Genomic DNA, 26,351 nt, shown 5'->3' on the forward strand with positions numbered 1-26,351 from the left:
TTCTTCGAGTGGATTGTGTCCTCCAACGTATTCCTTATCTTAGATAGACTCCCAAAGCAGTATGGACAATTTCTCTGGAGGAGGGGTTAGATTTTTGATACCCTTAGATGGCTGAATATAGTACTGCTTTACCAAAATTCAGATCCTTAGACTGGGAAGCATCCAGGCAATAGAATTTTGAAAAAGTATGCAGCGAAGACCAAGTTGCGGCTTCATAAATGGACCTTATAGGAACACCTCTTTGTAGGGCTGTCAAAGAGGTGATGCCTTTAGTGGAATGAGCCCTTAGACCTTCTAGTGGGTCTTTTTGTGCCAATCTGTAGCATTCTGAAATACAAAGCACAATCCAGCATGATATTGTTTGCTTTGTCACCGACTGACCCAATTTCTTTCCTGTGTAGCCAATAAACAGTTGATTGTCGACTCTAAGCTTGGAAAGCCTAGATATGTAAAAGCTTAAAACTCTTTTTTTCGATCCAACCTGTGTAATTTTTCCTCCTCCTTACTAGGATGAGGTGGAGGATAGAATGCGGGTAGAACAATTTTCTGACTTAAATGAAAATCAGATACCACTTTAGGTAAAAATTAGTGTTTAACCCTGAACACCACACTGTCCTTATGGAACACAGTATAGGGTGGCCCAGAAGACAGTGCCTGCAATTCGCTCACTCTTCTTGCTGATGTTAAAGTAACTAAGAAGGCAGTTTTCCATGTTAGTAATCTTAATGGACACGTGTGCAAAGGCTCAAAAGGAGCACACATTAAGAATTTTAGGACCAGATTGAGATCCCAAATTGGCACTTGAAATGGGTAAGGAGGAAACACATTAGTGAGTCCATTAAAAAATGACACTACCAAAGGAATTGTGAAATAGGAGCATTCTTCCGACGAGCGCTTGAAGATGGAAAGCGCTGCAAGATAACCTTTAATGGTTCCAACATTTAGACCTCTATGAGCTACGGTCTGGAGGAAGGACAGTACTTCCGGAATAGAACATAGAAAAGGATTGACATTCTTTTCTCTGCACCAGTTGCAAAACTTTTTCCAATGGCAACGGTATAGAGACTTTGTTGCTGGCCTTCTTGCCGAAAGCAACACCTCCATGACGTTATATGGAAGGTTCCAATCCTTGTATCCCAGCCTTTCAAATACCAAGCGTGAAAGTTGAGCGTTTTGACCTCTGGATGGAAAACATGACCCTCCATTTGACAGAGAAGGTTCTCTCTCTGAGGAAGACGTACTGGGGGACAGATGGGCATGTCTAGAAGGTCCGGGTACCACGTTCTCCTGGCCCAATCCGGGGCAATTAGGATCATGTGGCTCCCGAAGCGTCTCAGTCTCCTGATGACCTGAGGAATGACGGAATCGGAGGGAACGTGTACAATAGTGGGAAATTCCACTCCAACACAAACGCGTCCCCCAGGGCTCCTCTCGGGGGAAATTCCCTTGAGCAATACCTTTCGCCCTTCCGGTTGAATCCGGTTGCAAATAGGTCCACTTGAGGGGTTCCCCAAAGGGTGAAGATCTCATGAATGACTTCCTGAGCCAGTTCCCATTCGTGGGACACTGTGCTCTGCCTGCTCAGAGCATCTGCCATCATATTCTCCTCCCCAGCAAGATGAACTGCTTTTAAAGAGATTCCTTCTTGAATTGCCCAATACGAGAGATGCACTGCCTTCTGCACAGAGGTAGTGACCCTACAGCTCCTCTTTTGTTTGGATAATGCATGGCTATTGTGTTGTCCGTCATTATCAGGAAATGTTTTCCCCTGACAGATGGCAGGAAAGCTTTCAGCGCCAGTCTGATTGCTCTCAGCTCTAAAAGGTTGATGTTTAGTTTGGACTTCGATGGAGACCAACGACCGCTGATTGTCAGATCTTTGCCATGAGCCCCCCAACCCATGAGTGAGGCGTCCGTCACTACTGTGATCTCCGGCTACGGTTGCCAAAAAAGTTCTCCTTTTAGGATATTCTCCGAACAAGTCCACCATAGAAGATCTTGTAGAACCTTGTTCGGAATCTGGAGAAGACCTGTCATTTGACCTGAGAACTGGGACCATTGAGTCTTTAGAGCCCATTGAAGGGATATCATCCCCAGACGTGCCTCTGGCACCAGGAAGATGCAGGATGCCATGAGGCCGAGTAACCTTAAGAAGTCGTAGGCCTGAAGATTTTGGGCATTTTGGAATTTGGAAACCATCTGAAGAATGTCTTGAGCCCTCGACCTGGGAGGCGAGTTCTTTCCCAGGGATGTGTCTAATACAGCTCCTATATATTGGAGCCATAGAGAAGGTGTCGTTTGTAACTTCTTGAAATTGAGGGAGAAGCCCAGTCTGTGGAGGAAGTGGCAGGTGACTTTCAGGTGATCCAGTGCCTGTTCGGCAGAACGTGCTCTGATCAACCAATCGTCCAGGTAGGGGTAGACGTGAATCCCCCCTCTCCTGAGGTGCGCTGCCACCACTATCATCAGTTTGTTGAAGACCCTCGGGGCGGAGGTCAATCTGAATGACAGGACTCAAAAGTGATAGTGTGAGTTGCCAACTACGAACCTCAGGTATTTTCTGTGCTTGAGATGAATCGGCACATGAAAATAAGCATCCTGGAGGTCCAACGACACCAACCAATCCTGGAGTTGAAGGGCCTGAAGGATCTGAGAAAGGGTAACCATCTTGAACTTGTCCATCCTGAGGAACCTGTTCAAGTTTCTTAAGTCCAGGATGGGTCTCAGTCCCCCATCCTTTTTGGGGATCATAAAATACGGGGAGTACCATCGCTTGTTCCTCTCTGCTGCAGGTACTGGTTCTACAGCACCTTTCTCCAGCAGGATTAGAACTTCCTGCTATAGGAGCGGGTCTGAAAACTTCAAAGGTGTCTCCTTGGTGGATTGCTTTGAGGTTGCATTAGAAAAGGAAGGCAGTAACCTTGGACTATTATTTCTAGAGCCCAAACATCTGAAGTAATGGCTCGCCTTCTTGCAGATGCTGTGACAGCCTGCCTCCTACAGTGTCTTGTGATGCAAGTCCTCAAAGTGGTTTTGTGGCGGTTGCTGCAGCCGCTGATGGCAAAGAGGTTGTAGCTGGAGCTGGCTTTGCACGTTTTCCTCATCCACCGCGAGTGGCCTTTCTCTGGCCCCTTTGAATGGCCATTCCTCTCGCCTTTCCATATGAGGAGTAGTAACGATAGGATCGTCCCCTCCAAGATTGACCTGGCGCACGAAAAGGCTGAGGTTGCCTAATAGCAGCTCCCAAAGACTTGGCAGCTGCTTTTGAGGTCTGCAACCTCTCAAGGCTCTCGTCAGCCTTGCTGCCAAAAAAGTGAGACCCGTCAAAGGGCATGTTCAGAAGACGGTTCTGCACGTCTGGTGCGAAGCCCGACTTCCGTAACCATGCAAATCTGCGCATTACTGTGCTAGTGCCCATGGACCTGCTCACACTATCTACAGTGTCCAATCCAGATTCAAGGTATTCCTGCATAGCCTCCTTCCCATCTCTAACAATGGCTAGGAATCCTTCCCTTTCGTCCCCTTCTGGTATGTACTCCATCCACACGCTTATCGTCCCTGTCCGGAGGGATAGAAGGGTACGCCAGTTTGTTAGAAGCTGTAGCTGCCTGTATGACCAAACTCTCGGGAGTGGGATGTTTAGACAGATAGCTGCAGTTGCTACTGGCAGGGCAGTATTTTGAAGTGAGGGATTTATTCACTGGCGGAATTGAATCCAAAGTCTCCCAATTTTTGGCCACCCTATTTTGCAAGGCTATGTGAAAGGGTACTATTGGGTCTTCAGCAGGACCATGATCCAATATGTCTGTTAGATCATCTTGGATGAATTGGGCTGGAGGTCTGGCCCATCCTAAATAATCTATCACCTTTGTCATTAGCTGACGGTATGATGGACTGGCATGTTCTCCTGGTTCTGGCCTACCAAAGTCATTTTCAGGAGATGTATCAATGCCACTTGCATTGTGTAGTGATTCAAACAAATCCCTCATCCTGCTTTCTTCTGAAATCAGACATTCTGGGACATTTGGGGTGCCATATTCCAGCCCAAAGGGTATACTCCTCATCAGATTTCTCCTGTTCCTCAAGAATTGAGGTCAGGGACTTAAAGAATTCCTTCCTAGGAAGAGGTTTGAAAACCTTTTCTGGGAGAGGTAGAGGAGAAGTATTAATGGGTCCTGAAGGCATTACAGGTCTTGTAGCCTTCTCTTGCCCTTTTTCTGGCTGATTTGGCCGAACTGGAGCTTTTGGCGCTGAGGGCTTCGGGGTCGATGTCGATAAAGGCGTCTATGGCGTCGACATAATACCAGTCGTTGATGGCGCCGGCTTCGAGGGCGTCGAGGCACTCTTCGAAGACTTGCCCTTCGACGTGTGTTCGGTCTCGGATGGCGTCGGTGACCTCGAGCGGTCGACTCGACTCGAGCGGCTTTTCTCGGTCAGCGTCCTAGAAGGTTCTCTATCCTTCCTCTTTCGATCACCCAGGCTCAAGGGTGCGCGAGTGTCAGAGCGATGACACTCCTGGCCGGCTTCCGAAGAAGGCGCGGACCGAGGCTTTGCTTTCTTGAACACCTCCACCATTTTGACCCTGAATGCTTACCATTCTACGGATGACAAATGTTTTGTGGGACATTTCATCCTTTTTGGGGATTCGTCCGAGGTCGAGGGGGACCTGTGGCGTCGTTTCTTCGTTTTTTTTTGTCAAAGACGACGAGCGATGGGAATCGTTTCGGGACCTGGACCGATGCCTTTCGCGTCGAGGAGACTTCTCCTCACGGGACCTCGACTTGGCGCTAGAGGCTTTATGGTCGGATTTACGACCTACCTGTAGTTTTCCCCTCCTCTCTCGCAAGACCTTCCCAGTCATCGCCTGACACTTCGTACAGGCCTCCATGTCGTGGCCTTCTCCGAGGCACCACAAACACTCTCTGTGCGGGTCTGTGATAGACATTTTTGAAGCGCACGACTTGCACTTCTTGAAACCCGATCTCGGGGTCGTGGTCGGCGTCGATGATGAGGACATATTCCTTATATATAGCTATTCTCACAGAACTCGCGGCGTGCCGAATCTCCAAAGCTGCGGAAAAACGGAACTGAGGCCAACGGGCGCCGCGCGTGCTACTTATACACCCAAAGACATCACCCGTGAGAGAGGCCTTCGAGGGACCATCGACTTGACCACATCGACGCACGGCGCCCTCTGCCGAAATTTTCTTCCAAAGCAGCTAAAGCTGGATGGAAAACATATAAGATGAGGAATACGTTGGAGGACACAATCCACTCGAAATTGCAGTTTAAGATGGCCATGTTGGGGACAACTTGAATCATTTTGGGGACAAATGAAAGTCATTAGGTTTTCTTTTGCATTGACTTCAGTTTTACTTTTAGAGTTTATTTACAAATTTAGTTGTTATTATAGGGCCTTAGATGTAGTGGTAGTCCCTTTTTAAAGAGCTTGCGGGTGGGTTGGGGCATTGTAGGAATTCATTATGGTAAAGTAAATTACAGTCAGATAAAAATCAGCTAGTCAAACAAAGAGACTAGAGTATTATGCAACTGTTCTAAAAAACTGAATAATGCAAACAGATTTAACAGGATGGCTAAGATTAGTAGAAATTAGGATCTACAGACAGGTAACACACTCGAAGCAAGCAAATAATATGTAACAACTAAAATTAAGACACCCTTCTCTCACAACTGTATACCATTGCTTCCTACAATGCCAATGTCCCGCCGACACTTACAAACTTCACAATTACTTAACATTTTTCAAATTTTGATAGGGAAATGCAAACTTATGAAGTACTTCAGATTTTGTCCATCTTTTAAAGTTATCGCATACACAGTACAGTATGTACCTTGGTCAATTGTGATGGCTCATCCAATGGTGATGCTGCAAAGTTTTGCATATCTTTTATGTCATGCTTAGCACTGTCACTTTGGATAGCATTTCGACGCTCTATTTCAAGAACCGCTGGGTTTCTCAAAGGTTGAATCTACAAAAACAGAATGGGCAAAAATGTTTTTTTCAAAATGAAATTTTATTCTCATTTTTTAAATTTTCAACAACACACTTGTTAAAACCTCATAACATGATGAAATTGCAAACTGTAACCCCCGTCCCCCTTGCTCTGCTTCCCCCTGCACGCAGCGCGATTAACCCAACTTGCAGTCACAGCTCACACCTATATATTTAATGCGATTGCTCCACCCTAGCGGGCTACTTTTCATATTTGAAGAGAGGAAGCCAGGCCGCTTCGATGCTTGACCGTGATTCATCGATTAAGTGGGTAAGGTATTCCATGTCATATATATGGCCCCCACCTTCTACACCCACTACTTTTCCGTAGTGGTTTTGTCTCTCTTCCAATGTTGCGCTACACATCTTCTGGCCGCCATCAACAATGTGCACATCATATGGCACTCCTCCCCCTCTACATCCACCTTCACGTGGACCCCGAACAGACAGAGCCATGGCGATAATTGCCGCTGTATCCCATCTCGATTTTTGAGCCATGATAGGACATCCTTCCAATACCTCTGCATATGGGTACACCACATGTGACAGTAATCACTCTGTGGCTGTCTACATTTCAAACACTGCAAGTCCGCTCCCGGGTACATTTTGGCTCATGTAGCCGGGAGATAATGCCTTTGATGCAGTAGCTTTACTGCTTGCATTCAATATTGTAAGGGAACTGTGGAGTGTGTTGCCTTTACACACATCTTTGACCACAACCTGTCTGTGATTTCCCTGTGTAAGTCCTTTGCCCACTTTATTCTTGCCAGTAAGATATCGTCTAGGGTCAGATTGGAGCATTTCCCTGTATAGCCTGGCTATCTGGCCCTTTGTGTCTGTTCACTGTAGCAACGGTCTTTCGAAGGTGAGGTCCCTAATGCAAGCTGTCCCACCAGCATGACATTGAGCTGCAAGTAGCAAAAAACAGAGTTTGCCTATTTGCAAACACTCCTCCAGTCGATCTAGGGACACGTAACTGCCTCCCTCCCACAACTTCCCTGCTCTAGAGAGGCCTGGCTCATACCAAGATTGGAACTGCAGTGGGTCAACAATCAGATTCCCCAGTGAGGGGGAGGCCATGTTGGCAGTCATTGCGTGGCACCATTTTCCCTCCATATTGACCAATATACCTCCAAGAAAGGGGCGTCAGTATCCTCCTGGGAATTTCCATTAGGGGGACCCACGTCCACTCTCTCAACGTCACCGGGGCAAGGATTGTGTTATCCATATGGGCCCATTGTTTCCCGGACCCTGGATCCAGATGGTCCACCATGATGTACAACTGTGTGGCCTTGTAGTACAGCCTGAGATCAGGGAATGCCACTGCAGCTTTCTCCCTTAGTAGGACCAGGGTCCTGTATGCCAACCTAGGCTTAACACCCACCCATACAAAATTATAAGTGCATAAGAGCTCTTTGGCAGGTCTTAAAAAAGGTGTCCAGGACCACTATCAGGAGCTTTTGGAGGAGAAAAAGTAACTTGGGCAGAACCGTCATTTTAACACAATTTAAACGTACCATCCAGGAAAGATTTAGCCTTCCCCAGCGCTGCAAGTCAAGATGTATCCTGTCCCAAAGGAGGGGTAATTTCTGCTAAACAACTACTTAGCGTCTCCCATAACATTCACCCCCAGGTACTGAAATCCCTCCGGCTGTATCCTAAAGCCCAAGCCCTCCACATAATCCCTGTCTGCCCGGGCCCATGCCCCCGTCAAGTACGCTACTGAATTCTCTAGGTTGATCTTGTATCCTGACAGAGCCCTGTCCACATCCAGCCAATGATGGAGGTGAGAACAGAAGTATGGGGTCAGTAACATAAAGGAGGACATTGTCTGCAAAGAGGCTCACCTTATATTCAACTCCTCCCAGCGTGACCCCCACAATTCCCGAATCAGCTTGACGTCCAATCGCCCAAGGCTCCATGTCTAGTTCATACAGCGGGGCGAAAGGGGCTCGCCCTGACTGGTACCCCTCTTCAATAAAACAGTCTGTAATACCAACCCATTCACCAACACCCTTTCCGTCGGAGATGAGTGTAAGGCCGAGATACATCCCATCCATTTCGCGCCCATCCCAATCCTCCCCAGAACCTCCTGCAGAAAGGACTAGCTGACCCAGTCAAAGGCATTTTCGGCATCAAGAGATAGTATCAAGGCCCCTCTCTGCTTTACTGCTGGTGCATTTAGTATGGTGAGGGTCGTTCTCAAGTTGTCCGATCCCTAACTATTAGGGATGAGCCCTCCCTGATCTGCGTGTACCAGTCTGGGAGGTACCTTTCTAGCCTGGACACTAATATCCTGGTGAATAACTTGGCATCTGTTAAGTAATGAAATGGGCTAGTACGTGGAGCATTGCAGATGATCTTTACCCCGCTTGGGGATAACGGCAATTAGTGACTCCAGGAACACGGGCGAAACATCATTACCGCCTTTAATCACATTGAAGACTTTAGCTAGGGGTCCTACCAGGGCCTCCTGAAATTGACTGTAAAAATCAGAGCTATATCAGTCGTCCCCCGGTAATTAGCCTGGTTTCAACTGGCCTATGTCATGGATCACCTCCTCTGACGTTATGTCTGCCTCTAGCAGGGTCAGTTCTGCCCCGGTCAGCTTGGCACTAGGAAGCCCTTCCAGATAGCCCTGCATATTGATCCACTCCGGCGCCTAGGAAACATTTTTTAATAGGTTTTCAGACATACAGATAAGAAGGTAGGTGACTCATCTATAAAACAGTTGGGCCATAATTTAAGAAATACACAAAAAATGTGTCCTAATAGATAGGACACTTCAATCATGGGTCTTTTCTGATTTTATTCCTCAATGATGTTGATTTTCTCATTAAGTTAGCAAAAAAGCATTTGGCAGATTGGTCTATTTATTAGTGCAATTAAGAAATGACAAACAATGTCAATTGCTCTTGCTGTAGCATTTGTATACATACCACATTCAAAATAAGTGATACATTTCTTGTGGCAAATGATACTGATGTGGTCCCCCCATTATGTAAGAAAGAGTGGTGTGGTTAATTACTATTTTGCTGATATTACTGCTGTGGGAGTTGGGAAAAGAAGCATCAGAAGACGTTTTTTCCAGCATAACTGGCAGTGATAAATATTTACCAGTGGTGGTAAAAAGCACTGGAAGCCATAATATATTTACATTTTAGAAAGAGGGAGAATGCCCTTGCAGTAAGAACAACGACGTAAGTAATCAAACATTAGAGGCCTTACATTGTGCCATTTCCTGTTGAGATTCCTCTTTTTACAATTATATCACAGTGCATCTTATTTTAAGGCAATAATTCCAATAGCAGCGGGACATAGCAGGAGGCAAAGGACCATAGTCCAAGATAAGAGTCCTCAAGATGGTAAATGACTAATGATAGCTAAGGGGTTTCATCACCAGCTTGCTCCTAATGCTGACTTTTGGAAGAGAATTGAGTCAGTGATACGAGCAACCTAATTAGTGGTTCCCCCGCTTCAGGGTGTTAATTCAGTCAATTGGGGGTGAGGTGGTGCGAGTGCCCAGCCTGAAATTAAAAAAAGAAAATGTTTATTTTGTTTTTTTAAATGGAGGAAATGGGCAGGGGCGGCTAACAGGGTCAGACTGGAGCATAACACCGACTCAGGCACCAATGAAAAAGTGACCCACGGTTGCAATTGGGAATTGATTCCTTTAGTGACAGACTGTTTGAATAGTACCCAAGGGGGTGTTTTTTTGTTCAAATGTAAGCAAATTCTGATATTTAAGGAGTATTTATTCAACAAAAACTAGCTGCATAGTGAAATAACACATCATACTGGCCCACACTGGCCAACAAAAGTGGCCCATTTTGACCACTTTTAGACCATCAAAACTGGCCCACACTAACAATTTGCATTTTTGCATTTTTGGTACGGGCATTGCCCTATTGCCCTATAACCCACCCTACCCCCACACGCCCAACTCTCTGTCTACAACCCAACCCCACACACTACTTCTGCTCATCCCTCCTCTCACACTTTTGCTGTATTTCTTACCCTCTCTCTCTCAACCTTTCTCGCTCATATTTCCTCTTGCTCATCATCAATGACTCTCTCAATCGTTTCCTCTATTCTCCTTCCTTCTCATTCTCCTGCACACCCGCATCCCTTATTGCATCCTCCTTTGAAACTTTGAACTCTCCTTCTTGCACCCTGGTGTCTACCAATGAAAAATGCAAAGAACAGCAGTAAATGCCAAAACCATTGGCTTTGCCAATGCTTGTTTTCTTTTGTGGTCTTCTAGGGGAATTAGTATTGAAGGTGGTGTGTCAAATATGGTAGAACGTGTTCAGTGGCTTGCCTCCTTGTGGTCTTTTGGGTGGGGATTATTGAAAGGGAAAACAGTTGGCTCCCCAGCATATCCGAAGGAAAATCAGGGAATCGCTTAGGCAGACCAAGGACGCAACAGTGCAGTTAGGAAGGTCAAAAAGTGTGAAACTGGTAGGAACATAGCTTTAGCTGAAGCATAGCTGCAGATCCACCAAAACACTAATCAAGAATGGGTCTGTGATTCTTTGTTGTGCATATAGTTTTAAAACACCTTTAAAATCTTACACAAATCCGTCATTCCTCAGTTAACCTTAAAACCTTACAGAGTAAAAATCAGGTTTTAAAATGTCCTTTAAAAGCCATTTTGGACCAGTTAGTCAACTGATTCAATTGTCTACTCTCACAGCGTTCTAGTTTCTCCTGTTCTCTACTCAACTAATTTTATATTTATAAAAAATTGAAACAGTGGGGCGTGGTTTGGAGCTGCCGCGGGTGGTATGGCTCCTGAATAGCTCCTGGTGGACCTGAGACTTCGAGCGTAGTTACGAGGGCTCCCCTCTACGATTCTCGCCCCGGAGGGGCTCCCTGGAATGCTGGTGTCCTGGGGGGCGAGTCTCTGCTCTCCCAGCGTCTGAAACCGTTGGTGCACGAAGTGGCAGCCCCTCACGGTCTGTGCTGAGCCATGAGGTGGCTTGGGAAAATGGCGGCCGCCGCTCGGCTGGAGAAGGGGGCCGGTGGCGGGGAAGGGAGCCATTGCTTGAAGCGCCCAGTCGCCCCAGCCTGACACACTGCACTGCCTCGCGTTGGCTGCCCAGCGCCCTTCGATGGAGTGAGGCGCCTTCATCCCGGATCGAGTGAGGGCTTGGACTGCATCTTCGGGCTGGTCCCGCACAGATCGACGGCGTCCATGGGAATGGGATTTTTCTGCGGGCTGTGGTCCCATCTCGCTTCGTCGGATTTGTGCATCTGCGCTTCGGCCTGCCCGCCTCATTCTGCTGAGTCCTGGATTTGGTGCCTGCAGTTGGCACAAGGTGAGGTCCAGGAGGCGGGAGCTCTTGGCCCACGGTGCTCGCCGCCCCAACCCCGAGATTGGGACACAATACCTCCCCGAGCCTCTGGTGCTTCCTGGTGGCGGGGGTGAAGCTCGCCTGCAAGGGGGAGGGTGGATTGAGCACTTGCCCATCCTGGCTGGATCCCCCCGCCTCCCCTACTCCTGGTGTTCTTAAGCGGTCCTCCCAGCGGTTTGATCTCCTCCTGCCTCGCCTCCCCCCTCCTCGCTCCCGGAGCACTGAATCGGCGCCTATAGCGCTTGGGGTCACCTGGAGCCCCCCCCCTTCATCAAGGTTGCTGCGGCCCGGTCCGGGGGACCAGGCCCCATCCAAGCGGTTGACGCCCTTCAGATATCTGAGGTCCTGCGTCCCTGAATCAGTTCAGCCTTGCCTGGGGGCACCACCCCTCCTCTTCCCGACCTTCCCACGTGGAGTCCCCCCTCATCTGCCATAGACCGGGTACTGGGCCTACACCTGCCGTCCATCATCTGTCACCCAGACTATTGGCCTCCCGGCGGCCCGGACTCTCTACGCCTCCGCCTGGGAGTTCCCTTCACCATCCTCCTTGTCAGCCTACGAGGAGCTCCGCCACCACCCACGGGGCGAGTAGCTGGCCCGCACCTTCCCTCTGTCATCGGGCTCTACCGCAGTGTGAGGCGGCCCTGTCCAGTGGTGAGGTCGGGGGCCCAAAAAAAAGCGAATTTGACTGCATGCAGTGAATTGGGTTGGTCCGGGGGCCGGTTGTTGCGGCGGGGGTGGTCTAGCCTACTGGACTGGGTGCTGCCCCCTGGGGGCTGTGGGGCTAACAGCATCCTTCCCCTTACCATTGCACCCCCAAAAGGCGGAGGGAAAGACTGGTACCTTTGTCACAGGTGTGGGACCCCTCCCCCAGAGAGCCCCCGGGCGTAGGCAGAGAGGCCACTCAGTTTCTGGATCTTGCACTGGAGCGCCGGGAACCATGTTAAAAAGCAGCAAGACGGCCAGACAAGCAGACATAGCCGCCACGATGGGACACGGCAACCCAGACAAAACAAGAAAAGGGGGGCCGGCCGTTGAGCGGTCGGGGGATCAGGGTCCCTCCCAGCCGCCTGAGGAGTAGGAGCAGGGGGCTACCAGGGCAGACCTGAGGGACCTTCTGACTGCCCTAACCAAAGAAATCCAAAAGGGCACGGAGGAAGTGACAAAGAGAATTGATTCCCTGGACAGGAGGGTGGATGCAGTGGAAAGCTGCACAGCGGAGGAGGAGGATGCATTGTGTGACCAGGCATTCGAGCTGGAGAAAGGCCAAGATAGACTGACGGCATTGGAGACACGATGCAAGGTGCTGGAATCGAAATTGGAAGATGTGGAAAATCGTTCCAGACAAAACAACATCTGTATTCGAGGGATTCCTGCATCTGTCCGAGCTCGGAACTCGAGTTATATGTGGCCGAGCTGTTTAGATTCATCATTACCCTTCCTTGGGACTCCCCGTTGGAATTGGACCGAGTCCATAGAACGTCCCCTCGGCAGCCTGCGACAATGTCCCCAGATGTCCTAGCTCGGGTCCACTTCTTTAGACTGAAGGAGGAAATCATGAGGGAAGCCAGGGCGATGCAACAAATCTCTTTCTGGGACGCAAATATTCTCCTGTTCCAGGATCTGGCAGCCTCCACCCTCCAAAAGAGGAAATCCCTTAGGCCACTGACGGCGTGGCTCCGTGAAAGGAAAATCCTGTATCAATGGGGGTTTCCCACATCCATCAGATTCCTATGTGAGTGGGTGCAGTACCAGTTTCATTCGTTGAAGGAGGCCGAGAAACTAATGGGCACGGAGGAGCCGAGCGACAGTTCCGAGGCGGAGGCGCTGACCAAAGACCAAGGTGAGAAGCATGTTGGAAAAACCTGGACTAGGGTGAACAGGCGACGAAAACCCCGGGGCCTTCCGCAGAGGAAGTCTAATCCAGACTGAGCTGCATTATTCTACTTCTATCTTGCCTATTGGCTGGGAACAGTTGTTGCAGGTCTTTGAGGGTGGGGGGGGAGTGATCTCGGTCCTCCTCTTTCCTCCAGAGCCGGCTATCTACAGCATAGTCTGCTGCTCTGCTTGGGGCCTTGAACACTGATTACGATGTCCGGTTACTGGGTAATCTAGGTTGTCAGGCTGGGCCCAGTTGGCCACAAGGGCTTGCAGTTTGAGTCCATCCAGTTGCCCGTTGCAGTAGGAATATTTCCTGTCTTTTAGTTCTGCAGGGGGGAGGAGGGGGAGTTGGGGGAATTTGGTTCAGGGGTAAAGAGGGGCGAGTTTATTTTCTCTCAGACAGTTGGAAACACAAAGGCAGTCAGACACCCATGTCATCATTCACCGGGGGCTTCCCCAACCAATCGCACAATGCACCAGAATCCGGCACGGGAGGGCCTCTTGCCAGCACCAAAGCAACTCCTTGTAGGGCATCCCATGGGGCAGGCTGACAACAGAGTGCTCAGAGTTCTGACATGGAACGTCCAGGGCCTCAACTTCCCGGGGAAACATAGGTCGTGGAACATTCACTCAGTCAGATGGAGGGAGACATCGTCTTCTTGCAGGAGACACACTTGCTCCGGGCTGATGATGCTCAGGTGAGATTCGAAAGGTTCAACTGAAGATTCTTTGCCACCTCCGGGGGGAAGAAAAGAGGAGTAGCCATCCTGTTAAGTGAACAAGTCCCTCTGACGAGAATCTCTGTAAAGCGGGACCCAGAGGGGAGATATATTTTGCTGAAGTTGTGGCTGGTGGAACAACCGATCACTCTAGTCTCCATTTACTGCCCAAAGTCAACCCAAGACAAGTTTTTAGCGAAGCTCACTCCAATGATCTTGATATTCTTGGAGGGAAACATAATTATTGGGGGACTTTAATGCTGTCCCAGACCCCAGCAAGGACAAAACTCTCCCTCCGTCCAAGGCAGACTTCGCCTCAGCGCTAGCCTTAACCAAACTATTCAGGGATACGGGGATGGCGGACGCATGGAGGTTGGCCAATGGGGAGGACCGAGGCTTCACACATTATTCTCACGCCCATAAAGGATTCTCTAGAATTTACCTAATATTGATCACTGCTGCAATATATCCATGCCTTGAAGGGATCAGGATTCACTTTGGGACTATCTTGGATCATGCATCCGTATTGGCGGACCTGGGCATCCAGGGTTCCCCCCACAACCAAGGAGACGTTGGAAGCTATGCGATACCCTATTGTTAGACGCAAACGTAAAGAGGGAAATGGAGGAAGTACTAATTAATTACTTCTCCGAAAACCTGGGAAAGGATACCCCATCGGGGTGGTCTGGGACGCCATGAAGGCGGTGATCCAGGGATCTCTAATTAGTGCCGGGCCCGAATTGCAAAGGGTCTCACGGATCCTGGGGACTAAGCTAGAGGGGACAGTTACCTCATTGGAAAAAGACCTACAAGGTTGACGGTCCAGGAAGGGAGAAAGGGCGCTACGCAAAGCTAGAATAGCGTTAGAGATGCATTGGGCGCATTGCTCTGCGAAATCCCTAGCATTTACCAAACAGTTTTATTACAGCAGATCTAATAAGGCTAACCGCATCCTAGCTTACAAGTTAAAGAGAGTCCACACTAGGAATAATATAGCCTGCTTGAGGGACAAGTCGGGGCAACTCCATTTTGATTACCGGGATAAAATGAAGGTGCTTGTAGACCACCATAAAGCGATCATGTCAGGCCCCCCCACAGTCCTCGAGGGGCTTCCGGAATTTCTTAGAGCCAGCAGAACCCAGGACCATCGGTCCAGATTGAGTGCCTTAGAAAGCCCGATCACAGTGGAAGAAACGGCCAGCGCCATTAAATCCTTGAAAAATTCCTCCCCTGGCCCGGACGGATTAACGGCCAAGTTTTATAAAGCCTTCTCCCACATCTTAGCTCCTCAACTCACTGGGCTGGTAAAGACCCTGAGGATCCTGCGTCATACAGACCTATTTCCCTGCTGAATAATGACAGCAAACTTTTCTCAAAATTTCTGGCAGCTAGATTGAACGTGCCTCTCCCACACATCATAGATCAAGACCAAACAGGATTTATCCCGGGAAGGGGAGCACATGATAGTATTAGGCATATTCTAAACCTCATTGAATGTGACACCAGAATGGGGGAAGGGATGCTGGTAATTTCATTGGACACCCATAAAGCGTTCGATTTGGTGGATTGGGGTTACATTCGGCCCATTCTGCAGCACTGGGGCTTTGGCTGGAACTTTGTAACCTGGGTGATGGCTAACTTCCAGTTCCCTACAACGCAACTGCGGGTCAAGGGGACTAGGTCAGAGACGTTAAATCTGTCCAGGGGCACGAGTTAAAGCTGCCCCTTGTCGCCTTTGATCTTTGCGCTCTCCATGGAGCCATTGGCGAATAGGGTCCGGGAAAACTTGGGGATCCGGGGACTCATGGTGGGAAGTCGGGAGTACAAGGTGGCGCTATACGCGGACGACGTCCTGCTCACGATAGTTGATCCTCTCCCTTCTCTCCCCTTACTTTGGAACGAAATCGAAGTATTCGGCCAGCTTTCGGGGTTTAGGGTCAACCTCGACAAATCGGAAGCAATGTCAATTAACCTCACCAAATTGCAAAAGGTGGGCATGGGCCAGGTCCTCCCAGTCCCATTGGTGGCTTCTTCCATAGGGTACTTGGTTGTCCGGATCCCCAGAGTTCCATCTTTAGTATACCAGTACAACTTCCCTCGGCTTCTTGGCGAGTTCAAAGGAGACTTAGAACAATGGTAAGCACAGGAAATTCTTGTGGTTCGGTCGCATAGCTGCGGTGAAGATGAACCTGGTCCCTAGGTTGCTATTCTTCTGCTCTGCCCTGCCAGTGCATATCCCAGACAAGGAACTCACGGCCCTGCAAAGGAATGTCCAAAAGTTCATCTGGGGAGGGAAAAGGCCCAGAATAGTGAAGAAAGTCTTGCACCGGGGAGGGAGCTGGGTGGCCTAGGGGGGCCCGATGTGCGGAGGTATACACTTGCAGCGCAGTTGTCCCACACGTTCGCCTGGGTTCTCCCTTTAGATTCCCCCCGGTGGAGCCACATAGAAGAGGCCTGGAGCCCGGTGCCCCTAGCGGACCTCCCGCACCTTCTGCCTATCAAAGTTCAGGGTTTGCAAGGCCCGTTAGCATCTACCAGCAACACAGTGTGTAAATGAAAAGCCGCTGCCCCCTAAATGGGGTTGCACTGCCTGGCTAGGCCCACTGACTCCTTGGTGGAACAATCCTGAATTCACCCCTGGAATCTCCCCACATGGGTTTGGTGCATGGCAGATGGGAGGGCTCCAGATCCTATCTGACTTCCTGGAGGAGGGCCCCCCTCTCATTTAAGAGGTGCAAGGAAAAATGTGGGGTCTCAGAAGTAGAGAGGTTTCGATACTCCCAAATCCGGCATTGGGCCTCAAATAGGGTGGTGAAGGAAAAGGGGGCGCGAGCCCTTTCGGCTCTGGAGCTCACTCTTACAGCCCCAAAAGCCAGGGGGAAGGTGTCCTCACTCTACATACCTCTAGATAGGACCGATCCGGCCACTAAGGAGAGATACATGGTGGAATGGGAGAAGGATCTTGGACGTGAGATAGAGGTCACAGAATGGGGGAAAATTTGGTCCAGGTTGCCCAAAAGCACCCAGTGTGTCACGAATAAAGAAAGCAGCTACAAGATCTGCTATAGATATTATACAACGCCGGTCCAACTTAACAAACTCAACCCGGGCATCTCCCGGAACTGCTGGAGAGGTTGTTCTGAACAAGGTTCCCTGTTCCATCTCCTCTGGTCCTGCCCTAAAGCGGAGAAGTACTGGAGGGAAGTGGTGGGTCACGTCAAAGAAATCACGGGTTTATCCATCCCTTGGGATCCGGGGGTCATTCTCTTGGGTGAAACGGGGGGAGGGCCGTTTCCGGTTTCCGAACACATGTCACGACTGTGCACGCACCTGCTCCTAGCCGCAAAAATTGCTCTGGCCCGAGTATTGAAGAGTACAGAGGGTCAGGTAAGCTCATTATGGTGATATAAATGCTGGGAAGTGGTGGCTGCGGAAAAAAATCACAGCAATTTGTTCTGGGAATTTAGGCCCCTTCACAAATATTTGGGCTCCATGGATGGACTTCACTACAGAATACCCTGCCCTCACCTGAAGGCCTCCACTCACGCGGTGGTTACAGGACTGAGAGACTCTGCTGGGCCCTCTGCAGGCCCAGGGCATGAGGCCTGCCATACTAGGAGCACTTACCGGCCCTGACTCCTGGGGCGGGGATTGAGTTGATTTGGGGTTTGCTGACTGCCACTGTTGATATTCACAATGCAGTGTCTGTTTTCATTTGTTATAATGCTTAATAAAAAGTATTGTTGAAAAATAAAATTGAAACAAAGACTTACTTAGTTGATAGTAAATCTTAGACCAACACATGTTCCAGCGTACCTGGCCCGTGTTACTTCCATTGCGTTATATATATTTCTTAAAACATGCCATGCTTTGTCCCCTTAATGCTTCGCAATCTAAGAATAAGTGTTGCAGTGATTCACTTGATTTCGCACAAAATCTGCAGCTTTCCAAATACCCTTTTCTCCATTTCACCATATTTAATCTAGTCGGCAGAATATTCAGCCTGAATCTCATCAGAGTATATCCTACTTTTTAGGAGGGCTATTTCGAAAGATGCTGCGCACAAGTGCACAGTTTTTTGTAATCCGTGGAGATATTCTGGTATCTCTCGTAGCCTCCCACCACATCACATGTCCTGCACCAGTCTGCACTCCACAACCTATGTGTATAGCTACCTAGGACCGAATTGATTAAGTCACCCTCGAGGCCCCAGTCTTCCAGTGTCTGCCTAGTTGTTTCAATAATGCTATTGCTGAAAAATGCTTCTTTTTCTGAAAATTCTACCAATATGGCTTTTTCCAGGCATGGTTAAAAATGTATAGCATAGTAAAATGATTTTCCATACAAAATGGGGCTCGAGAGATAGAAGTCCCAGCTCGTATCTGATTACACTAATACGTACCGCCATTGGCAGCCTTCAAACTTTCTTCCATATAAGACCTTCGAGGTGAAGAAAATCTTACTGAAGTAAACTGTGGTGAATCTCAACCCCATAAATCACCATGGGCACAAGTTTAGATTTATACAATTTTAGAAGAGGAATTATTGAGAATTTACCAAATTTATGATTGAAATTCCTCATCGCTTTAGTTGCCTTTATATAGAAACCTTCCATTCGTTTTTTTGCATGGGGTATTCAAAATACCCCAGGTATTTCATGCTATCGACCTCTTCACCTCAGTTCCTCCAAGTCACACCAGTATTTTTTATGCACGTTTTCCTGCTGTCAAAGTAATCAGGAGGTTTTTACGAATGTTCATGACAAAGTCATTTTATGTACAGTATGTAGATAAACTGTTCAAGAGTCTTTGGATACCCAGTCAAGCAAAATAACCCTGTCCGCATAAGTTATCCAAAAGACTCTAGTGCCCAAAATTTTAGGGGCAATAAAAGAAGCCTGTTCTAAGTGGTTACCCAAGTCTGCCATGTAGGCATTAAAACGAAAAGACGCCAGAATGCAACCTTATCGCAGGCCATTATTAGTTAAAATTTTGCTTGACAGCAGACCCTCCTGATTCAGACAAGTCCTGACTACTGAATGTTCGTAGCTGGACAAGGGAGGGCCAGCAAACCCTTTGGGAGTCCCCATTCTACAAGCTTTTTCCACAACTTATTTCTATCTACGCGGTCAAAAGCCAAGGATAGGTCGACTGTTGCCATATAGATTTCTTTATCCTGGCCCTCCCAGGCGAGACGCTGAGCATAGTTCAGCATCCTGCCTGCTAGAACTGTATCGACATCAGGTCGGTATCCCAGCTGATTGGGTTTGAGAATATCATTTGTCCTAGCCCATTCTTCTAATGAGGAGAGTAATATTGCCCCACATATATTACAGTCAGCATTTAAGAGTACCACTGGGCTATAGTTTTCAGGTGTCTCTCTCTCATACCTTTTTTATATATAGGCACTATCTGTGCCTCCTTCCAGGATTCAGGAGTGGACCTTGCTTGGATAATTGAACTAAAATGATTGGACAAAGGTCATAGACCACAAGTTTGGGTTTGCTTTCATAACTTGTTACAAAGGCCATTCGCCCTGGTGCTCTTGAATTGCTTCTATTACATATGATACACTTAATTTGTTCTACAGAAGTGCCAATACCCAATTTTTTTATTTCAAATTCTCCTAACTAATTAGAGGATCTACTGGTTTATTGTGTAGTTGTGAGAAATGTGAAGTCCAAATCTGTTCTGAAATAGGATTGGATAGGGCTTAGTTTTGATAGTTCTCTTTTTGTTTGATTAATGTCCACTAGTTACCATAATTTTTAGTTAAAAGAGAGGCAAACACAATTTCACTATCTCTTTGATAGGCCTTCGCATTGATTCCGTTCAGTCTATTCCTATAATTCTGCTTCAATGTCTTTAGGCTATCTTTAAGTTGCACGTCAACCACCACTTCCCGAATGATCCTTCTGGACCCTTTCCTGTTTTCTCTTTTGATTTGTCGGATGATCGGGTTGTATTTAATCTCTCATCAGACATCCTAGATTTCTTCGGGTTCAAGGCATTCTTCATAACGGTTGGGAAGTGATAAACTGAGCTTATATTGTTGTCAATTTTTCCCAATCAACCCCAAATACCTTCCTCCAGTTTTTTATTGAAATCCCAAATGTCTCCTGATGCCCAGATTAGCCTATTTTTCCCACTTGATATCTCTACCCTACTCATATGCTGTCCACATTCGCAAGTGAAAAGTCACTGATAGTCGCGTGTAATCACTAGGGAAACCTTTTTCCACTTTATATTTATGTTCACATTTTTGCGGTTCCTCCGACACAAAAACAAAATCGATCAAAATGGTTTGTGTCCATTACTGCATGTGTTCACAAAAGTCCCCCCACCTGTTCCTTTTTACCATTCAGGCTACTTACATTTCAGCCCTCTAAGAAGTCATTCCATCTCAGTCCCCTCGGGATTTGCAAGGGCTTTTCTTTAGAACTACACAAGAAGTCAGCATACTTCTGGGGGCCAAGACAGATTCTGTTAAAGTCTCCTGGTATTATGACCAAGCCTTCAGGACAATACTCGTTCCACCAACTCAAGAGTCTCATTTATGTAACTAAGCACTACCTTTTGATTATGGTCCCCATAATTACAATAAACATCCATAAGGAGTAAGTGTGAACGGCCCTCCGTCGTGGTTACATAAACAGACAGTACTCATTGTAGCTCGTCATTCCCAATTACCAAGTTGGCATATATTCATTCTTTACCCCAATAAGAAGCCCCCCTTTCGGGCGCCCTGTAGCCCCACAAACAGCTATCTGCTGGAAAATTGAGTAGCTATGAAAAATACATTTTTCTGACAGGAAGGTTTCCTGTAAAATTACAAAATCATATTTAGACAGTTCCTCACTGGATCCCCCCGACCCACCAAGTGATGAAAACCTCTCGTATTCCAGGAAGCGAGGCTAAAGAATAAAACCAATTTTCTGACCACTAATAACATTGTTTAGAGGTAGGTGAGACAACCACTTCTGATCCCTTAAATTTACTTCATTATTGACCCCCCTCCACTTCCCACCTAGGTCTTTACTTATTTTTCCCTCTAATTGGGCCTGCCTTTCTTGATTGTACGTCATCCAACCGTTTCATTGTAACATTCCCAAGAGGGGTGTATTGGAGACTTTATGATGTTACAAATATCAAAACCTTTCTGACGAATGTTGTCGATGGAGAGCAGGATTCTTTCCCTTGTTAGTCGAGAGCTAATCGTGATTTTTGCTACATCCCATCTTTCACCACCATCACAAACTTCTATTGAGCTGTAGCAGAATTTTTTAAGCCCCAGAATGTCATTTAAAATTGTCCGAATCTGCAGCCTATTTAGATATTTTAAGTGGGAATCTTTGAAAATTGCTTCCATAATGACACTTTCCTGTAATTCATGGAGCACTGCAGTCCCAGAAGGATATATTTCAGAATTGTTCTTCAGGTGGTTACTCATCCATGAGGCAACGGCATGTTCTTTCTGAGAGTCCCCATTTCTCATACTAGTCAACAAGCCCCCAAAGGCTGTTTCCTCCCTCCTATTTGTCTCAGGAGGAAGTGCAGCCATCGTCTCTGCTAAGTTGGGTTCAGCCACCTTTCTCTGTACAGTAGGGCCAAAAGTATTATTCATAGACCTCAGAGCTTTTCACCCCTACTGCCTTCTCTCATTATAAATCCAGTGTGAGGTAGTCCCTCCTTGGTTCTGTATTCCAAACAGTGTTTCTCTATTATGAGCTTCATGTGCTGTTACTCGAGGATTTTTTTTGTATCTCTTTCTACCAAGACCTGCTTATTCACAGTTATTGCTAGTAGCCAGTCCTTCAGCCCCCCCCCCCGATTTATGGGGCATTCACTACAGACCAACCGAGGGGCCTGTGATAAAACCTCCATATGTCGAACCATCTTGGGTATATTCTGCGGTTCACTGCTAAGTCTGTAGCAAAACATTTTGGTTCAGACTTTGACAGCCCTTCTCTCCCCTCAGGTTTTGTAGGCTTATTTCTTGTGCATAATCCTAGAGGGGATTTGGGTCTGTTCCTACACCGCAAGTCTGCGCCACGCTTACAGAAGGTGTTTCTTTATCTTTTTGACAATGCCCCGCCCCGTCAATGTCAATTAGTGAATACTGAGAGGCAGATTCTCTACAGCCCTTAGACCCTGTTGAGCTGTTGTGTCTTATAAAGAGAGGGGGTAGTTTCATATCATCCTTCTGTACAGAATTTGATTGACCTTCTGGTGGATCGAACTTTAACTTCTCCACCCCTAGTGTAGATTTACTAGCTCCCTTCAAAGACTTGAGCATTTTATTTTCTTCTTTTCCATATTCACCAGATGTCTCCTCGTTCTTATTGCTCTTTGTTTTTTGTTTTTATAATTATTTTTGCTTGTATAGTCGGGGTTTCTTTGGGGCACGATGGTTTGCTTATTACCATGGACTGATCTAAAACCACTTCCATTAGGCCAACCTGTGACAGCTCTTCTAGTATTTCGGCATGTGGAGCGGTATCCAGAAATGATGAGGATTTCCTCCTTGGTTCTGTCGGGGCAGCAATAATTTCAGGCAAGGCTCCAGAAAGTATTTGAACACTTAGATCTATTTTATGAACTTCAAAGTCCTCTGACAGAGAGAGGTTTCTACTTGCCACTGAGGCAATTTATTTTTGGATATCTTCGATTTGTTGTTTCTGTCCGATCAGGAGAGCAAACATTCCTCTGATGGCAGTTTCATGCATAGAGCATTTCAGCCTCGTCTCGCAGTTCGCTGCGCTTTCACTAGCACACGGGTTTATGTAGTGTGCTGGTGTCTCTGTGAACGTTCCTTAAAGGCACAGTAGCCGAAGATAGTGCTTGACGAAGAAGTAGATTTTCCAACTCCTTCAAAACACTGCAAAACACTTACATCACTTACATAATGGGTCTGTCTTTCCCACCATAACCTGTATTCCCTGCCAGAAACTCTCTGTATCTTCGCTCTTCTTGACCTTCCAAGTGTACCCTTAATAGTTTATCCTTCAAATTGTATCCATATCATCGAACAATCACCGTATCCTCTTGTTGTATGGCCCTCAGTTGCTTCACAGTTAGGTTTGTACTACATACAATCTACCACATAAACACATTAAGTCAAATGAAACGAAATATTAAACCTCCTTGAGGTATTAGGCAACAGAGACCTATCTGATTAGCCAAAGCATGGTAACGTGATTAAGACATTTTTTGCAGGCCAGTCAATATTGTGAAAATGTGGAAGACCATTAGACATAATGCTTTAAACAAATATAAGGAATTGAACCGGAAAAAACCATCTTAAGGCACTGTACCTCTTTGTTGCTTGGCTCCATCATGCTGGTTACAGTTGCAGGAGATGAGGGCTCAGTTTGCTCCTTTAAAGCAATCTGCATTACAAAAATGGGATCCATTATTAGATGCATTAAGCAGTATCTGGTATTTTCCTGCTTGCCCATCAAAACTCTTCAAATGTATAAAAGCTTAAAAAAGGCCACAAGTGTTAGTTCAGAAACAAAATCGCAGATCACACTAATGTCCATTTCTATGGGATGAAAACATAGTACAGTGATCGATAGTATTTGTAACGGTACACTTCCTTTTATGTTTCTGACATTTGATTTTTAGCCCGAATATTGTGCCCAATTCATGAAAGCTATGCCAAAAGTGGAAGCTATATATTAGGCAAAGACATTCTTTATTTTGTGCCTGTGGCAAAGAAAAAACATCAACCAAAGAAATCAAAACCCAATCAGAGTGAACGAGCGGACCACCAATAGGCACATTTTCTCTTATTTACTGCCAATCCCATCAGATTTTTTTAATCATTCACTAGTACCTGACGAGGGGGGTGTGGCGGCCTCCCAGCCAATGGGAAGGCTCAGAACGCGGGCGTTACCAGATGGTAATCACGCCACCCTGTGCCTCCTCAGGGCTTGGTGGCCGCCATTCCACCCTCGCTGGCGAATGAGGTAATTCTTCCCCTCCGCCCATACACAAAAGTCCCTCCCACCCCCACTTACCTTCTTTTCCGTCCATTTCGGAAACAGACACGCTGAGAACACTTGTGTCCCCAGCACGTCCGCTCCCGATCTGCGCCAGGCCGTCATGGAAAGGAAGAAGGGACTACGAGTAGTTCCTTCCCCGTTTCCATGGCGGCCATTTTTTTAAAAAAACAGACTTTGTTTTTCCCTTCCCCGGTGGCCATTGTTTTTACATTTTCTTTTTCTGTTCCGAAATGCTGGAGCATTTCGGAACAGAAAAAAAAATGCTTTTAGTACCTTGGTCTTATGGGCCTATTGCTTAATTGGTTCACAATATTTAGCACATTTCTTAGATACATTTTTAAAGTAATCTCATAACACAGGTATCTTCTGCCACAAATACACGTACACAAGCCTTGAGCACACCTTGTGCCTTACAGCACCTTCCTACTGACTTAGCTGTCCATGTTTTCTGTTAAATCAGAACATAAGATAGGTGAAATGTCAAGACATTCCATGGCAATTCCATATCCTAAACATCCCCCTTTCCATCAAAAAACCCCACGCAGTTTTCTTGCATCTCTCTTTCCACAACATTCGGAGAACTATATAGATCAGGCATCTAAAAATAGAAACAACACAACAAATGTATTATGTCTAAACGTTGAAGCTTTGAGGATACATGTGCTTAGCTGAGCGCCCCCTCCCCCTCACCTCACTGGCCGCAGAATCATCCTTTCTGCTGGAAAAATTTACAGACAGACAATTACTGGTGCTAAATTACTGCTACCATGGCCGTTTTCTGGAACCTAACTTCATAGTCATTGCAGTCTGGCGAAATGGTGGAAACAGGGACAGGACCAGAGCGTTTTTTGAGCACCACAAAAAAATGTGTCCCTTTATTTTTACCCGGGCCCTATGCATGCGCACCAACAGGCCAGGCCTCCGCAAGCCCCTACCTCCGGCCCTATCCCCTCAATCCTTCGCCTCTCACTGTTAGGCAGAATCGTATGCAGTACCCTTTGGGAACTGCACACACAATTAAGACTACAAGTGACAGTACACATTCATCTTTGGTAAAAGCCTGTACTACACAGTAAAGTGGTAGCGATGGCTGAGCAGCCATACTTATCTCAAGAGTAAAGTGAGCAGTATCAATAGTTACACAAAGGACAGCAATTTACTATGGTTCAAGCAAACACTGACTCAAGGTTTCTGAGTATAAGAATATAGATTTATTTACACATCATTTGTAAAACAATTCACTAAAGTAAAGTATCAGAAAATCACACTCTTAATATACTACACACCACCCAATAGATTCTGGACAAGTTAAGCTCAAAATTAAGTGTGAGCAAAATGGCACTCCAGTAATTTTAAAAGGGAGGGAAAGACAAGGTTAGGCAAAAATTAAGCAGCACCAACAAGTAAGCAGGGCAATCTAGAAAAGGCAACTAAGGTGAGGAAATCAAATCAAGGGGCCTGAGCCAAAGTCAATGTAACAGAGTCTTTGCAGAGGATCACACAGTTCAGAGTAGCTTGTGGTTAAGTCTTTGCCAAGAGTTTGAAACGAAGTTGGTCGGAAAAAAAGTTTGTGTAGAGAGTAGAGAAGGACAAGCCCTCAGATTAGCGAAAGATTTCAAACACTTTCACCGCGGTCGGACAGAACAAACAACCAGGTTAGCACAGTACCTTTAGAGCAGAAGAATGCTGTAGCTGAGGCAGATGTTCCTGGCAGATCCTGCAGGCTCACGGTTCCTGAAGCGACTGTCGGACTGACACAAAAGAGGAAGACTGGAGGGTCCTGTACTGCCCCGGGAAGAAACCAGCAGATGAGCAAAGCAACAAATAAAGGTGCACTCCTTAAAACCCAAGCTGGGTCCGGTCCTCCTGGCTATCCGGTTCACTGTAGCTGTGCACAGCAAATTCGACAAGAGGAGGGAGGCATGGTTTGCAGTTTGGCTAACTGGTTGCTCCCACCAGCTCAATGGGAGAAGATTCCTTGCAGATCTTCCCTGTCGTCGAAATGTCAAGATTCCGACCCGCAGCAGGGCTTCACCGGGAGGTTCAGTCGTGGTAGAGGTCCTCTTCTGTCAGCTTCTCTTCGGTTCTCTCAATCCAGTGGCAACTCTGCCTTCCTAGTCCCAGAGACCTGCTTTTATGCAGTTTTCTCCCATTCACATAGCCTGGCTGTCAATCACAGAGCAGGGTGGCTGTCCTGGCGGGACTGTCACCACAACAGAAGCTAAAGACCAAGTAGCAATACTAGGTCACACAGCCGCTCTCTTTGGGGCCCAATCTGGGTACGTAGTTGTTCAAAGTTCAAAGCGATATAAACAGGTATCCAAAATGTATAATGCTTAGTCAAAAAAATAGATAAGTCTCTTTCATGGTTGAGT

At 47.0% G+C, this 26,351-nt stretch overlaps 1 protein-coding gene across 9 annotated transcripts in view; it reads right to left on the reverse strand.

The window, feature by feature from the left end:
• Positions 1-26,351, reverse strand: part of LOC138581369 (uncharacterized) — a 3,536,879-nt gene that overhangs the window by 3,412,319 nt on the left and 98,209 nt on the right. For all 9 annotated transcript variants that reach the window (XR_011304538.1, XR_011304537.1, XM_069652654.1 and 6 more), the window contains exons 2-3: positions 23,284-23,358; positions 5,853-5,990 (exon numbers count right to left, since the gene is read on the reverse strand). Coding sequence is in view for 7 of the 9 variants with exons in the window: in XM_069652654.1 (XP_069508755.1) it covers positions 5,853-5,990; positions 23,284-23,358 (213 nt within the window). In the remaining 2 variants the exon portion in view is untranslated. The remainder of the gene's footprint in view (positions 1-5,852; positions 5,991-23,283; positions 23,359-26,351) is intronic.

This window comes from Ambystoma mexicanum, chromosome 3p (genome assembly GCF_040938575.1).
Source record: "Ambystoma mexicanum isolate Mex_15411 chromosome 3p, UKY_AmexF1_1, whole genome shotgun sequence".
Classification (NCBI taxonomy): domain Eukaryota; kingdom Metazoa; phylum Chordata; class Amphibia; order Caudata; family Ambystomatidae; genus Ambystoma; species Ambystoma mexicanum.